This window comes from Rhipicephalus sanguineus, chromosome 4 (genome assembly GCF_013339695.2).
Source record: "Rhipicephalus sanguineus isolate Rsan-2018 chromosome 4, BIME_Rsan_1.4, whole genome shotgun sequence".
In the NCBI taxonomy this organism is placed as follows: Eukaryota; Metazoa; Arthropoda; class Arachnida; order Ixodida; family Ixodidae; genus Rhipicephalus; species Rhipicephalus sanguineus.
In genome coordinates this window covers 15,720,183-15,734,757 of record NC_051179.1, presented here as the reverse complement: position 1 = coordinate 15,734,757, position 14,575 = coordinate 15,720,183, and the positions used below count along the sequence as shown (strand labels likewise).

Sequence of the window (14,575 nt, the reverse complement as noted above, 5' to 3'; positions counted from 1 at the left end):
CGTAGTGGAGGGCTCCGGAAATTTCGGCCACCTGCGGTTCGTTAACGCGCGCACCTAAATAAAGTACACGCGAAATGCGACCGCCGCTGCCGGGTTAGAACCCGCGTCCTTGCGTTCCAACAGTTAAAAAGAGAGATACCACTAAGACGCAAGATACGAAACTGTAAGCTATATATATTACATAGAGGAAATCGATTTTTCTCGTGTTAGTAAGTTACTCTCGCAAGATACTAAGAACACCACGCTTGCTTCGAGAAGACACTTGGTAAGACAGAAAGCGCTCAACAAGAAAAATGCGGGTGGCGACGCCACCTTGAAGTTCCCGTACTAGTCGTCGCGACATCATAGACTTTGACGGCGTCTACTACAGCCTACATTGTCGCTAATCAGTAGAAATGAAGTATATTGTCTTCTGAGGCAGCCAGAGACGTAACATACCAAGTTTCAGGAAATTTCGGAGATGAAATGGTGGCCAAAAAAAAACAAAAATCACTTTGAAACCCGTGACGTCACCATCCGTGATTTTGGCGGGAAATTTAAAAAGTGAAACTCTTGAGATTGATTTTCTCATTTATTATTAAACCTATGATGGCGAAATTAACGACAACAGAGTATTCAGACTATAATTTAGCAGTGTGAACTAATGTATTGTTTCACTTTAGTGTCCCTTTAGCGACAGCATATATACATGAAGTTACGACGTAGATGCAAGTGTGCAGACCTCTTTCGTCAATGTTCTGTCAAGGCGGATCTATCAAGTAGAGGGTGGTAATAAAACGATTCGTGCGCTGTAACTTTACACATGATATGAACATACGAACCTTCCAATACCGATTGCCATTGACCAAGGCATCTTCGCTTTTGGTTGCAGTTGCGCGACGTTCTTCAGTCTTCAGATGACGACTCTGTTCAGATGGAAGATCCTCGATCTTCTCAGATTGACGACCTGATATTGACGCTCCTGATGCAATTCCAGCTTATCGATCAGAGGGACAGCCTTGCGAGCAAGATCACCTACGCCGAGCAGCGGCGTCTGCAGGTGGCCATGACCCTGCTTAATAACCCACAGGCGAGTCCGGCAGGGCCGACACGCACTTAGCCGAAACGTGCTATAGTTCTGCAAATATCGTATCGTTCTGATAACAGAAATAATGCGGCGAATTTTCTGAAGAGGAAATCTCGTGTATAGTAAACATCAGCTACACGTGCCGTACGCATGCCATGCACGGACAACCTGCAGGGGTGGTTTAGTAAGGGGGGTGTTCAGTCACACGCGCACATAGACGCACACTTGTAAAACATTTATACTCACACGCACACACAGTGCATACCATGCGTGCTTGTGAGCATGTTTTACAAGTAAGTTGGCTAAAGTTTGTAGCTGCAGAAAGACGTTCTGTGAAGTTGCTGCTGCAGGGACCCAAGAGAACGAGTACGCTTTTGAAGATATTTTTTGGCAAAGAGCGATTCGTAGGCGAACGGTGGACGTTAATGGCGCCTATATTTTAAAGCTGTCACTTGTAAGCTTGAGAATCACCGATATTGTATATGTACTTGTCGTAGGATAAAAGACTAGCTTGTATTGGACTTAGGCTAAATGGCTGATTGGGCTTCGTGTCGCACCCCAACCTGACGTTCACTTAGTCGTTTTTTTTATTGCGATAGCAATTATATGGACACTCTCGGCCGATTTTTGCCGTCGCCGTCATGTCCAGTGTATGTATATGTTTGTATATATACATAAAAGCCACAAATCAAAATAATTTAGAAGAAAAAAAATTCGAAGTGCGCGACCGGGGATTCGAACCTGCGAACCAGCGCGAACCAGCGACAATTACGCCATGCGCCATTGGTTCTCCGGGATACTAATGGCAGAATACAAACGCACGGGACGCTACAGGTGGCGAAATTAAAATTATATGAGACGCGGGCCATGCTGCATTGTTGCCCGCGCTGCGTTTGCTTTGTATCGCTGGCGACCAACGCTAGTTTTCTACTATGAGGTTGTAGCGCCGCGCCACTCGTGACCAATCGGCCAGGGAAAAAGAAGAGCGTCCCGTGGCTCGCGGTGGCGCGAGCCAATGTCAACGCTTTGCCTCTTCTCTATAGCCTTATGCCACAAGGCGACTGAACTAGAATCACAGTATATGTCTTACACCGTGACTAGAATCCCGAGGCTCAAATTACAGCGCAAACGCGCAAGACACCCACGAAGAAAAGGTACGTACGACACAAGCGCTGACTAACAAGTGCTTTATTCTTTCATACGCCAGTATATACATATAAGCCCTAGGAAACCTTACCTCACATGCGCACATTCCTCTAAACCAAAACGTGTAACAAGGATAATAGTGCATTAGATACGCGAAGACATGAAATTATATTCATATGGGTGCAGGGACAAAAAAGTAAAGAAGAAGTAAGCAGGAGAAAGAAGTACGTTTGCGCTGTAATTTTAGCCTCTGAATTATGTACCAACCAAGCTCAAACGAAGTTTTATTTTAATGACCGGAATTGACGTCGGCAGGGAACGCGAGCCGTGGCTTCACGTGCCACTGCCAATTTCTTTGGTCCCAATTCTAAAACTCGCTAGTGTTTCGCCGGAGTTGGGATGTGCGCCTCCGACTTGTACTTTGACATACAGGGCGTAGTCGCCCGTGCTCGCGAGCTTACCTCTTGACAGGGAGCTTTGTACGCTTGCGTTCTCACCGCAAAGTTTGCGTTCAAGCTATAGAGCGCACGAAGGTCACTTTGCTCGCTACAGCGGCCGCGTTTGCGAAAGGAGTGATCTTCTAGCTAGAAGAGCCAAAGTAGGGGCTAGTGGAAGTAACAACTCTGACAGTTCGCGCTCGCCCTGTGTATGCGCTCTTTTCGTGCGTCCTATGTGTTTGAGCGCAGTAAGTTTCTAGCTGCTTGCCGTTCTTCCTGTGATATTTTTAATTTCTTGCTATCGCGTTCAATGCTTCGCCTCTGAGGCGAAACTGTGACATTTTTTTTTCAGTTCGCCTTCTTCGACTGCCCTACAGAAGGAATAGACTCGGACTCGCGCAATGTGATCTGGGACGCCATACTCAAATCCCGCCCCCAGACCACGGTGGTGCTCGCCACGAACAGCACCGACGAGGCTGAGATTCTGGGAGACCGCATCGCCATCATATCCAAGAGCCTGATTAGCTGCTGCGGCTCGGCCATTTACCTGCGAAAGAAATATGGTTAGCAGGCTCCTAAATAGGAAAAAGAAAACGAAGCAGAAAAGCTGTGGCTATGGATCGTTATCGATATTTCTAAACAGCGCCTAATTAGAGTGGATTTAACGAAGAAAATAAATATTTATAACTTTTGTACCCACGCGGCCGCGCTGTTTATGCGTTGGTTTCGCGAACGGCCTTGTCAGAAAAAAAAATACTTCAGGACGCTGTATCTATGCGATTCTGTCCGCTGTGAACTTTCGTAGTGGCGCAGTTCGCAGTACTTTGTTTTAATTGCCGATATATGGACTCCTGATGTTCATTTGTTTATTTTCTTTATTCGAGTCTTTTCAATTTCAGAAATTTTTATTAGAAAAATCTGGAGCTCTGAATAGAAACTCTGGCCATGAAAGCCGTTTTATTTGAACTTTGTCTTTTAAATAAAACATCCATAATTAAAATTGCTTCTGTGGTTTCCGACCACAAGTACTTTGCACATTAAATAAAGAACCCCATGTGGTCGATATTTCCGGTGCCCTCCACTACGGCGTCCCTCATAATCACATTGTGGTTTTATGACGTAAAACTCCAACAATTATTATATTCTTTGTTTATATAAAGAATCCTCCTGACGCCACCATTTTTTACTACGGTATGAGCTTTACCATGCAGGTAGAGAAACAAAATAAAAACGTCTGAGAGGCGGCGTGACGTCTGGCAGCTAGCCTTGCTAGCTAGCCTTGCTAGCTAGCCTTTAGCGACGGCGATGCCTATCTGGCTGACTCTTTTGTAATGTGCTTTACATGACTGCCGGTTATTTCAAGGCGTTGTTTGGGTCGTGGTTTGGGGTCCCGTCTCTCCCATACACGCCGTGCGCTTGGCGGCTGCAAATTGCCGTTTTCCTATCCCGCTGTGAAGGTTTACTTCCCACTAGCGTCTTCTTTCTATTTTTATGACAATCGAACGCATTACAGCAAACGTTGCTACGCCAACATTACCTTACAACGAAGAATTCCTTACGTTACGGTGCGCGTCGTTTACAAACGAAGTGACGAAGTAACAACACAGTACATTCTAACGCCCCTACAACGAAACCACCTGTATAGCGAAGTGCCTTGAAGCTTCTAAGTACCTCTCTATAAAGGCGCTTTACTGTACTAATCTTGACGCTTGCTTCTAATCTTTCCTTTAAAGGGCCCCTAAACCACCCCGATAATGTTTTTAACATTTCAACTAAACGCGCTCATAGTGTTCAGAATGCCGTCACGATCAATAATGCCAAACGCGGCAGCGCTACTAGCTGCGGGCATGCCACCTTCCTTCGCTATGCGTCTGCTCGTCTCTCCTCCTGGCCGAAATCAATCCAAGAAACAACCCCTTGTCGTCTCAGGGCCTTTTGGTATCCCCAACGTTGGACATGGTGGCACCACTCGCGTCTGGTCGTGTCAGCTGGAACAAAAGGAACCTGTTCGTCTGCTCGAGCGTACGCGCGCAAAAAGCCGCTCTCCCTCCTTGCACGGTGAGGAGGAGCACTCGGCCAGGAGGAGAGACGAGCCGACGAATGGAGCATAGCGAAGGAAAGAGCGAAGGCCTCTTTTGTATCATCAAACGTGAGTACATTAATTTTGGCGGCTCTAGGGCCTACGTAATCATTTATCGGCAAAAAGTGTTCCACTGTGTTCTGAGGGACCCAGTGTCTCAACGTAGCCAGCTTCAGAAAATTTTTTGAACCAGTGCGGCAAGAATACGCAATATAGACTAAGAAATTCGTGACGTCATAACGACGTTACGTGCTGAAGTTCCGGCGCGAAATTGAAAAATGAATCTTTTACCTTGATTTCGTCTTCTAATATCGCCATCTATGATGCCGATATTAGTGGCAGTAGCTTTCAGACGGAATACTTATGTCTAAACTGATAGTCCCTTCAATGACTTTCACACCGAAATAAATGGGCTGCACAGGTCGGGATGTGCGGTGTTTCGGTATATACACTAAGAGAAGTGATTAAAACTGGCAGGGCAGGGCTACCGGCTGCAGCTGGCCGTGTCTTCCAAGTGCGATAAGTCGCTGGTCTGCTCGTTCGTCGAGAAGAGGCTGCAGACGGTGCAGAAAGTGCTCGAGCGGCGCAACATGCTCGTCTACTCGCTCGGCTTCACCGGCGCCGACGACATCGTGCGCCTGCTGCAGCAGCTCGAGGACAACCGCATCAAGCTGCGTGTCAGGAGGATCTCCATCAGCGCATCCGCGTTGGAGGACGTGCTGCTCAGGTACGAAGGTCGATCGCTATACAGTCGAACCCGCATCTCTTGAATTCGCTAAAGAACGGTAACTAGTTGGATATGTCGTACAATTCGATGTAAACGTTTTAAGGCATGTTCCATGTTTTCGACACTAATTTGGTGCGCAAGTTGGCTTCACGGAACTGCTTCACGATAATATAGAAGGAGACCTAGGGCAACATAGGGGGGGGGGGGGGGTTAGTTCTTATTTTTACAATGTTTTTAGTTAGCGGTGGAGATTATATGCCGAGGCGGGTTGTATTCGAAAAAATGCGGTATCTATACGGCCCTCCTAATCACACTGCTCACTCCGCCAAATGCATGCGTCAAGGTCCCCTTCCATGAAAAACAAGCCACCTTCTTAGGAGGGAAAGCCAACTTCTTGGGGCTTTTCGCACTGCTTAATGTTCGATATATCAGGCGTTACGGCTATTTTTGTTCGCTGTAGCCGTAAATTTTCTTCTGCATTGATGTTAAAGCATTGTCGTCAATATTTCGATATGAAAGATAATTCGATTTAGCCGAGTTCGATATAGTCGGGTTTGACTGACCTCTTGGTTCATTTAGTTTAGACGTAATTAAACGCCGCAGTGTTGTTTCGCCTTCAGTTAACGAAAGCACTCGTAGTAAAAGGAATTCAGCTTTAGCTGAGCAACCACTGCACTGTATTATACAGGTGCATGTAGATCACTTGCTGGGACTGGACGCCAGTAACGCTATACGCGGGAAAACGTATGAGTGAGGAACGTATAAGCAGGGTTCTGCTACTTTTTCTTCCTCACCTCAAGTAACCTGACACTGTGGAAGGTACATTCTGATTGGTGTCGCTCCCGAAAAACAAAAGCGCCGTCAAACACGGCTGAACCACTTTGGAGAAGTAATACCTGTGCAAAAGCACCGCCCCATATAGCTTATCCTTCATTGCCTCAGAAAGTTGTTTGTGAGTGCAGTAGCAGAGTACATGTTCGGACTCTGACATTCGACCTCAGAGGCTGTAACGAATTTCGTTAGGCTTATACTACTTAAAATATGAGGTTGAAATCTCTAAGACCAGTTATACGAATAATATTTTCAGTAGCGGCTGTAAATTGCTCTGTAAGATTGTTGAAATGTGAAAAATTAAAAAAAAATATTTAAAATATGACGCTTCCGACTTCCTGACACTGCGATTAAAAACATTATGTTTATTATGTTCCGCTGGCTGCACTTAACACATATAAAGCGGAAGAAATTGATGCTTTGCACACCGCTCTGAAATATCACTAATTTGTGCGTATAGCACTTCCAAATAATCTGGTCAGTAAGGCGATGAATAGGAGAGCTCCTTGGTTCATGCGGACCTTGCATGTGCGCTGACTGGAAGCATACGAACACACACGGAGACACGGTTCGTCTTGTCCCGTGTAAGCGCACATTCAAGGTCAAATAATCTGATCGATGAGGGGTTTGAATTCATGCTAATCACACATTTTTCTTCACGCCAAGCAATTACATTTGTTAGCAATTACAACGCTAGCGATTACAATTAACCTGTCGATAAACTGTTCGCAATGAGCATTATATATATCACGAGAAACAATTACACAAAAAATATAAGCCTGTTCCCTTCATTCACTAAAAGCGGTTTTCCTACATAATATTAATAAAAAAAAAGAACTGCGATCGTTCACGCAAATCTGCTTTTTTCTTCTTATGTCATTCTTAGCGTCGCCTGCGGTGAGACCGGCGAAAGCGGTCACTCGTGCGATTTACACGAATTTCTCCAGCGATGCGTGCGAAACCTCACATATCAGTCGGCTCGCGTGTGGCCTTCGTCCTTTGAATTCGGACGTTCTTGTTCTGCGATCGCAGGCTGGACGAGACACTCGAGAAGGACGACGCCAGCAGTATTACGGAGGAAGATAAGAGTAAGTGACTGCACTATATGTAGTCAGACTTCTGTATGTTGACATAGCCGATGAAAATAAGTAATCTTACACAGGTATACAGAATGTTTTAAATGCGTAATAATTTCTATGCCGACGCATCGAGAAAACTGTCTGTCCCTCTGATACGATCATCGACATAAAGGAATAATAAAACTAAATTTCTTGGTGGAGCTGGGTTTGAGGAGTGAGAGAAGAGAGAGGGCGGAGACCACTTTTCGAGGCGAGTACCCAGATTACCGAGCGCCAGATCTACATAGTTGCGTGACAGTAATACTTCCCAAACACTGGATTTTTTCTTAGAGTATACCACCGGAATCGGTCCAGCTTTGACGAAGCGACGACTTCATGTAATGGTGTCATCGTCATCATGACGACTGCACAAATAGCGATCTGTGACGTCACGATGGCATCACAACGTGGCGTCATTGATGGCATCATGCGACATATTGCCCAGGTTTCGCGAGGTATCACCATGTCCCGCCAAATCTCGCGCTGCGTCAGCAGGTCTCCCGAAATATCGTCAGTTCTCGCCAAATCGCGCAAAGTCTCTTGACTCATGGGACATACAGTGAAACCTCGGCGATACGAATCTGACAGGACCCCCAAAAATATTCGTATCATCCGAAATTCGTATCACCAGAAAGCATGAAAAATTAGCATGCGACAAAAGAAACCTGGCGTACATTTTCATTTATTGCTTTTCAGCGCCTCAGCAACGTCAGGAAGAACCAGGAATGATTGTCAGTTAAGTTTTTAGAGGTCGGCAATCATACCAGCGCTCGTAAATATACTGCCCGTACGCGCGTATTTAATTAATGAACAAGGTGCGTTGTGACCCGCGACAGCAGTAGCCCCTTCCAAATTTAGTATGCTTTTTTTTTGCATGACACTTGAGTACTGCAGCGAAAGTAACGAAAGAAGCGCTTTGACGCGATGGGTCAAGACCACTAAAGAACCACGGTGCTGTGTTATGATTTGTTATCGCGGCGGTGTTGGGGATGCTTTTTTGGGAGATTTACGGCCGTGCCCGCACAAGTGCGACCTCAACGGTCGCGCGTGGTGACGTTCATTTTGACTTTCATGGGATGTCTGATGCACGAGGCAGGCACGTGTAAACACAATACAACAGCAGCCCGCGTCGACGATTTAAAAAAAAAAAAAAACATGGCGCAAATGTCCTCTGTAATCTAAACGCGAAGGCACACGGAGGCACATAAGAGCCCCAAAGATTCGCGCACACAATGTCGGAGGCCGTGACGCGTCTCCGAAGGTTTATTCTGACCGTAAGAAAAGCGTTTTTTTTTTACACCGTGATTCTGACGATTTGGCGGTGCGGCGCGCATGCCCACGCTTGCGTTACCGCGCTCGCACGTCCTTGGCGCGTCCTCCGCGACAGCGCGGACAGCACCTCTTCGTACCTGGGCGGTAGCGTACGTTCGTATCCAACGTCGCTGGGTGAAAATCGGTTCGCAACAACCGTACTCCATTACACTGCAGGCCAATGGGCCTTGGCAGGGACCAACGAAAAATTCGTATCACCGCGAAATTCGTATGAGCTGTGATCGTATCACCGAGGTTTCACTGTATAAGGTTTTCGCATTAGCACTTTAGTGCCACGTCCCGCTATGCGCAATGCACGAACAGCGTGCGCAGATGGCTTACTGCTGGCGCTCGTCGACCATCGTGCCGCACGTTGCAAACGTTCCAACAACCCTCGCGACGCAGGTGAGGTGGTGTCTCCGGACGCGAAGCCGCCCGAAATACGCGGGGACATTTTCCGAGCCCAGATCGGCGCCATTATGACCAAGAAGACGACGTATCTGCGGCGCAGCTACGTGGTCGTGCCGGTGCTGCTTCTCCTGCAGCTGCTGATGCTGGGCGCCGAAGAGCTGTACCTGCACACCGGCACGCTGGCATGGACACGCGTCGAAGGATTGTTCTCCGATTTCAAGAAGCCCCAGGGAACGCGTGAGTCGCCGCTAACCCTTTCTACTCCTACTTTGTTTCCCCTTTCAGAGAAGCAAACAACGGTAATTAATGAGGCGCTGAGCAGAAAGAAAATAAGTTGAGCTGCTGTATTATTAAGGCGACAGCCTCGATTGCCTCATGCGAAGGGTCAAGTGGCGAAAAGCCGGCGTGCGCGCCTCGTGGCTCCATGCAGGCGCACGAGCTGCGTGGTCACTTCGTCTTTGCGGCGTTCGCGTGAATAAGGTAATGAGGAAGCGACGTTCGCGTGATATAAAGTGCATGATGGAAAGAGAGCCGCATCGAATGGCTTTCGCCTTCGAGTCATCTAAGGTGAAAGCTTAAGTGATCCTCTGAGTTTTGACAGCGTTAAAGGTTATCGGTAATCACCGACTGCGTTTTATCTAGTGAGAGATGACTGAACTTTGCAAGTTTAAGTTTGAATTCCTACTCTGCCATGGATAACAGGCCGAATGTAGAAAAATGCATATATTTTTAATACATTCTGAACTTATTATTATTATTATTATTATTATTATTATTATTATTATTATTATTATTATTATTATTATTATTATTATTATTATTATTATTATCATTATTATTATTATTACTATTATTATTATTATTATTATTATTATTATTATTATTATTATTATTATTATTATTATTATTATTATTATTACCACCACAAGTACACAACATGCATAAATAACGAGGACGGTAGGAGAAAAGCTGCATAAGGGCAGCTTGACTGGCCCCAACTCATTGACGTCCAGCTGGTGTATCACGATAGAGTTTCGGGGCTAAGTTTAAGGGAAAAAGTGGTATGATAGCCATTTTCTATTCTGTTACCCTCTTGTACTGGCCATAAATTACAGAAATTAACGATTTCAGCAGGCAAAAGCGTGCTCGCTCATGACAAGCGTCGCCGCTGAATTTCATCAATCTCGAGGCGAAGCAAGTGAGACCAACTCTGACAAAGAAGCGAAGATTATCAAATATTGAAGGAGTTAAATTTCCTTTGCATTGTTACTGGTAGCAGCGCCGACGCTAGAAAACTACCTGCGAAATAGCAGATATTTATGTGACTGCTGGCAGGACGTACGCGCGCAGGACAACTGATCTGGTCCCGTCACAAGTAGTCCTTGGAACTTCTATGTGCGCTGCTTTGAAAAAAATCACAGCATATCCACGGAGTGAATGATGATGAGTGGGCGAAGCTGCGGAGGTTCATGGGTAAACCGTGATTCTTCCGTGAATTCTGCCCAGTACATCATCACCGACGTGAGATCGGGCGCGTTTATACTAAAGGTTCGATGAGTTATGACGACTTGCAGCTCACCTTAATTTTACATGTACGCTGTGAATTTTCAATGTTTAGAAAACCATTGCTTTAGAAAACATCTGGCGTCTTTCGTTAAGCAGCTGGCGCCTTTTCGTTTTGCTTTAGAAACATCTGGCGTTCTTTCGTTTTGCTTTTACAAAACATCTGGCGTCTTTCGTTGGTTTATTTCATCAATCAACGGCGTTTTGAACAAAATTTTTATTGTTTAATCACGCACAGGAGAAATCTCACCAGGCACTACCTTGGAGGTAAACAATGGCTGCTAATGGGAATGAGAGACAGAAGAAGTCGGCTTTCAGCTAACACTTACACTTCTACGTCTACTAACGTTTCCTACTGGAACATGCCAATGGCTGCTAATGGGGAATGAGAGACAGAAGAATTCGGCTTTTAGTTAACGCGCACGCTGCGAATTTTTTATTGTTCAACAACGCACAGGAAAAAAATCTCAGCATATCCACGGGGTGAATGATGATGAGTGGGGCGAAGCTACGGAGGGAATCATCTGTAAACCGTGAAACTCTTCCGTGAAATGCGCCCAGTACATAATATAAAGAGTGTGAAACATCGTGTATATATTAAACATCAAACTTTTATTGTATTGTTGGTTTACGTGGTCCCTTCATTATCACTTGTGATCGGTGAAATGCAAGGAAGAAGTCCGCTCCCGAGCGAAAGAGCGCCAAGAGCGACCGCATTCCCCGCTCGCCCTGTGCGAATTAAAGGCAAGGCTAGAGGGAAGACAGGACGCGCGTTCCACGACGCGAGGTCGGTAGCATGCCCAACGAAAGCCAACGGAACGCGATCGTGCAAGTGCTCCGGCTTCGCATCGCCTCATGGTTCCATTTAGCGTCCCAAAACCAAACATATTGCTCAAGGTGTGCCTTGCGTTTTTCGTAGAAATAATTTCTTTATCATGTACATTAAGACGAAAAGTTGAAAGCTCACTAGAGTGTATCGCCCGCAAAGTATGTCTTTTAGTGTGATTTAACTCTCGTACGGCAGGGTCCTCGCGCCGTTGCCGGTCCACCTCGCCCGTTGACGATCGGGCGAGGTGGCTACATATAACTACTACTACTACACTTTAAGAAAAACATCTGGCGTTCTTTCGTTCTGCTTTTACAAAACATCTGGCGTCTTTCGTTGGTTTATTTCATCAATCAACGGCGTTTTGAACAAAATTTTTATTGTTTAATCACGCACAGGAGAAATCTCACCAGGAACTACCTTGGAGGTAAACAATGGCTGCTAATGGCAATGAGAGACAGACGAAGTCGGCTTTTAGCTAACACTTACACTTCTACTTCTACTAACGTTTCCTACTGGAACATGCCAATGGCTGCTAATGGGGAATGAGAGACAGAAGAATTCGGCTTTTAGTTAACGCGCACGCTGCGAATTTTTTATTGTTCAACAACGCACAGGAGAAATCTCCCACCGGCACCACATTGGAGGTCAAAGCGTAAGACTTGTTACTCACTACTACGACCACGACGACTACGAGGGACGAACGGGTGCCGCCTTAAGGAGCTTCGCCCCTAAAAACCCCCGTTGTGAAATCTGCAGAAACAACGGACCTGCGGTTCTCCCGTGTTTCCCCTGTGATTTTCTGTGATGTGTTGCGATTTTATGTGGGTGCCTGTGATTGCGTCATTTGTAAAGTAGAGATGCACTGGAGAGGACGTGTGGCAGCCCCTGCTGCACCCGCCCCTGCTACAGTGACATTAGGCCCTATTCGCGCTCGAGCCGCCCTTCCGCGTTTCACTGTGCGGATGCCACTTCGTCCGCGACCGAGGCAGTTACGCCAACTATGGATGTTAGAAGTACTTGTTGCTGGGCTAGTTGGTTCATCGTAATGAGGGAAAAAACTAGACGCCTAAAACACCGAAAGAAGGACGAAGAAGCACAGGGAAAGAGCGTCACTCGCAACTGGTTTATTCTCAGAAGAAACGCAGAAAATATATATGCCGCACCATACATGCGCACACCGCACAGCATCAGCTAGTCACTACGCATAAAAAAAATACACGAGGTCAATACACGCTCTTTCCTTGTGCTTCTTCGTCCTTCTTTCGGTGTTTTAGGCGTCTAGTTCTTTCCCTCATCTATGGATGCATCTGGGAACCGGAGCGTGGCATGCGACACGGACACTCATCTGTCGTCATACCCAACCCTAGAACAGCTCCGATGTGACAGCATAATGACTTACATAATCAAATGCAAGGGGCTCCCGTTTCCTTCGCAAAAAACTAGCGAGGAAAATTGAAATTGGTACAACACCCGAGCTTTTCGCTATCACACGGCAACTGAAGATGTCTCTTGTTTCAGCGGAGAAGGTGAACGAGGCCACGGTAGCAGCGGTGGAGAGCGCGGCGTTCGAGCTGCACACGGCCATCTTCGCGCAGCGACTAGCCAGCATGGTGCTGATTCCCATGTCGCTGTCGCTAACTAGCTCGGCTTACGTCGACCTGCCCGTCAAGGAGCGAGTGAGCGGACTCAAGCTGTTGCAGCTCATGACCGGCCTGTCCTCCGAGCGATACTGGCTGGTCACCTTTGCCACCGATCTGCTCACGCACAGTGTGTCCTCTCTGATCTGCACGCTGCCTCTGCTGTTCCTCGACCGCGACTTGTGGTACTGCAGGGACCACTACAAGCTTGGTACGTACGCATTCGGGGGCAAGCTTTACGATGCCCATAGGCCCAAAGTGTCATGGCAGCGACCCCCCCCCCCCTCTTCCCTCCCTTTGGCAAGTCCAAAAGACAACATGTTTCACAATTGACGAATAAAATAAAACTGAAGCGATGACGTGCTTCTCACAATGGCCTGCCTTTGGTGCCTGGCTTTCCGGGAGGAAAGATGAGAAGTAAACAGTCCTTCGAACACAACATCAGGGGCTTTCGGCCGCTATTATCGTCGAAAACCTGCGTCGCCACAACCCTGCTATTTAAACAATGACGCGACAGCCCCTACTGAGTAAAAATGAGGGGCAGACTTCGCGACCCCCCCCCCCCCCTTTCAACTAATTTTTGCCGTCGCTTGCCGTAAGGTACCGTATAATGTTCACGGGCGATAACACCGGCCCGTGCGTCTTATGTTCAACGTGCGAGGGAAAGCGTGCCAGGGCAGCCAGAGCAGCCAGAGCAGCCGACGATCGCAGCTCAAGCGGAGACGAAACGCGCCGGCCGTCCTCCCTCGCGTGAAGGGGACATGGTGTGGGGAAGTGGAGGTGGCAACGGTCCCTGGAGTGGGTCCCCCACTCCAGGGACCGTTGGAACTGCGCACTCCCGCAGGAACTGCGCATTTTGGGCTACCGGACGGGCACGGTCGCGCTCGTCTTATTTTCAGATATTAGCAGACGGCTCATACCTTTGTACGTGTTGTGTTCTCACCGCGATAGCAAGCACCAAGGTCGCGTCACTCGCTGCAGCGGGTGCGTTTCCTTACGCCGTAGTTTTGTTGAGTTACGCCAGGTCGGACGCTAAAGGAGTTAGCTGCGAGCCTTACTTCGTGTAACACTCCAATTTGTTGATATCGCATTCATTGCTTCGCGCTTACGGCGAAACTGCGACTTTTTTTCACTACTTCCAGCAACAGCGTGCTTCACTCGTCTCTGATGCCCAGTTTCTGATGCCAGTATCTATTTTGTTACACTCGCAGGCACTACATTCGGGCTGTTCTTTATGTTCGGTTGGGCCTTCTTCCCGGTGACGTACATCTCATCTCTAATGTTTGAGTCGTCCCTGCTCGCTTACTTCTCTCTCGTCAGTTTCGGAGCGCTCTTCGGTGAGCTGCTCTGCTTATAGAATATCGCACGTATGCATACCACTTCTAGTTGGATGACCGTAAGGTCAGCTTCCAGCTCGTA

The 14,575-nt window shown here is 47.1% G+C and overlaps 1 protein-coding gene across 1 annotated transcript in view; it reads left to right on the top strand.

The window, feature by feature from the left end:
* LOC119389223 (retinal-specific phospholipid-transporting ATPase ABCA4) overlaps positions 1–14,575 on the top strand; it is a 53,732-nt gene that overhangs the window by 14,440 nt on the left and 24,717 nt on the right. Inside the window, exons 10-16 of the mRNA XM_049415056.1 lie at positions 872–1,069; positions 3,002–3,212; positions 5,207–5,456; positions 7,320–7,375; positions 9,122–9,364; positions 13,038–13,367; positions 14,368–14,493. Coding sequence (XP_049271013.1) covers positions 872–1,069; positions 3,002–3,212; positions 5,207–5,456; positions 7,320–7,375; positions 9,122–9,364; positions 13,038–13,367; positions 14,368–14,493 — 1,414 coding nt within the window. The remainder of the gene's footprint in view (positions 1–871; positions 1,070–3,001; positions 3,213–5,206; positions 5,457–7,319; positions 7,376–9,121; positions 9,365–13,037; positions 13,368–14,367; positions 14,494–14,575) is intronic.